This window comes from Myotis brandtii, unplaced genomic scaffold (genome assembly GCF_000412655.1).
Source record: "Myotis brandtii unplaced genomic scaffold, ASM41265v1 scaffold618, whole genome shotgun sequence".
NCBI classification, from domain to species: Eukaryota; Metazoa; Chordata; class Mammalia; order Chiroptera; family Vespertilionidae; genus Myotis; species Myotis brandtii.
The window spans coordinates 477,922-478,289 of record NW_005370354.1 but is presented as its reverse complement, the minus strand read 5'-3'; the positions used below and the strand labels follow the sequence as shown (position 1 = coordinate 478,289).

The window sequence follows — 368 nt, the reverse complement described above, 5'->3', positions numbered from 1 at the left end:
CTAATTGAAACCGCTGAGCGCTGGCGCTGTCTGGGCTGCGGTGGCGGCAGGGGGCGAGGGAGGAAAGGCGGGGGGTGGGGGGGGAATCTTTTATTATTATTTTTGCATGTACTTACCGAGCTAGCCATGCCTGGGGGCTCGGAGGTTTGCTGGGGTGTTGTGAGGTACCCCCCCTCCCCGCCCCCCTCAGCTGTAATTCATGAAGAGGCTGCTATGAATGAGAGCGCGCCCAGGAGCAGAGGGTAGATGGCGGACATTCTCTGCCTTTTTCCCCCCGCGTTCGCTCGCTCGCTGGGTTATTAAACTCAGCCCCAAAAGCAAAAGCAGCAGCGGCAGCAGCAGCTCCGGGGCCGGAGGATGAGATTCCG

At 60.3% G+C, this 368-nt stretch overlaps 1 protein-coding gene across 1 annotated transcript in view; it reads right to left on the bottom strand.

The window, feature by feature from the left end:
- The window catches only part of MLLT3 (myeloid/lymphoid or mixed-lineage leukemia; translocated to, 3), a 277,692-nt gene extending 277,330 nt beyond the window's left edge, over positions 1–362 (bottom strand). The window contains exon 1 of the mRNA XM_005879939.2: positions 117–362. Coding sequence (XP_005880001.1) covers positions 117–128 — 12 coding nt within the window. The 5' untranslated portion in view covers positions 129–362. The remainder of the gene's footprint in view (positions 1–116) is intronic.
- Positions 363–368: the final 6 nt, after the last annotated feature.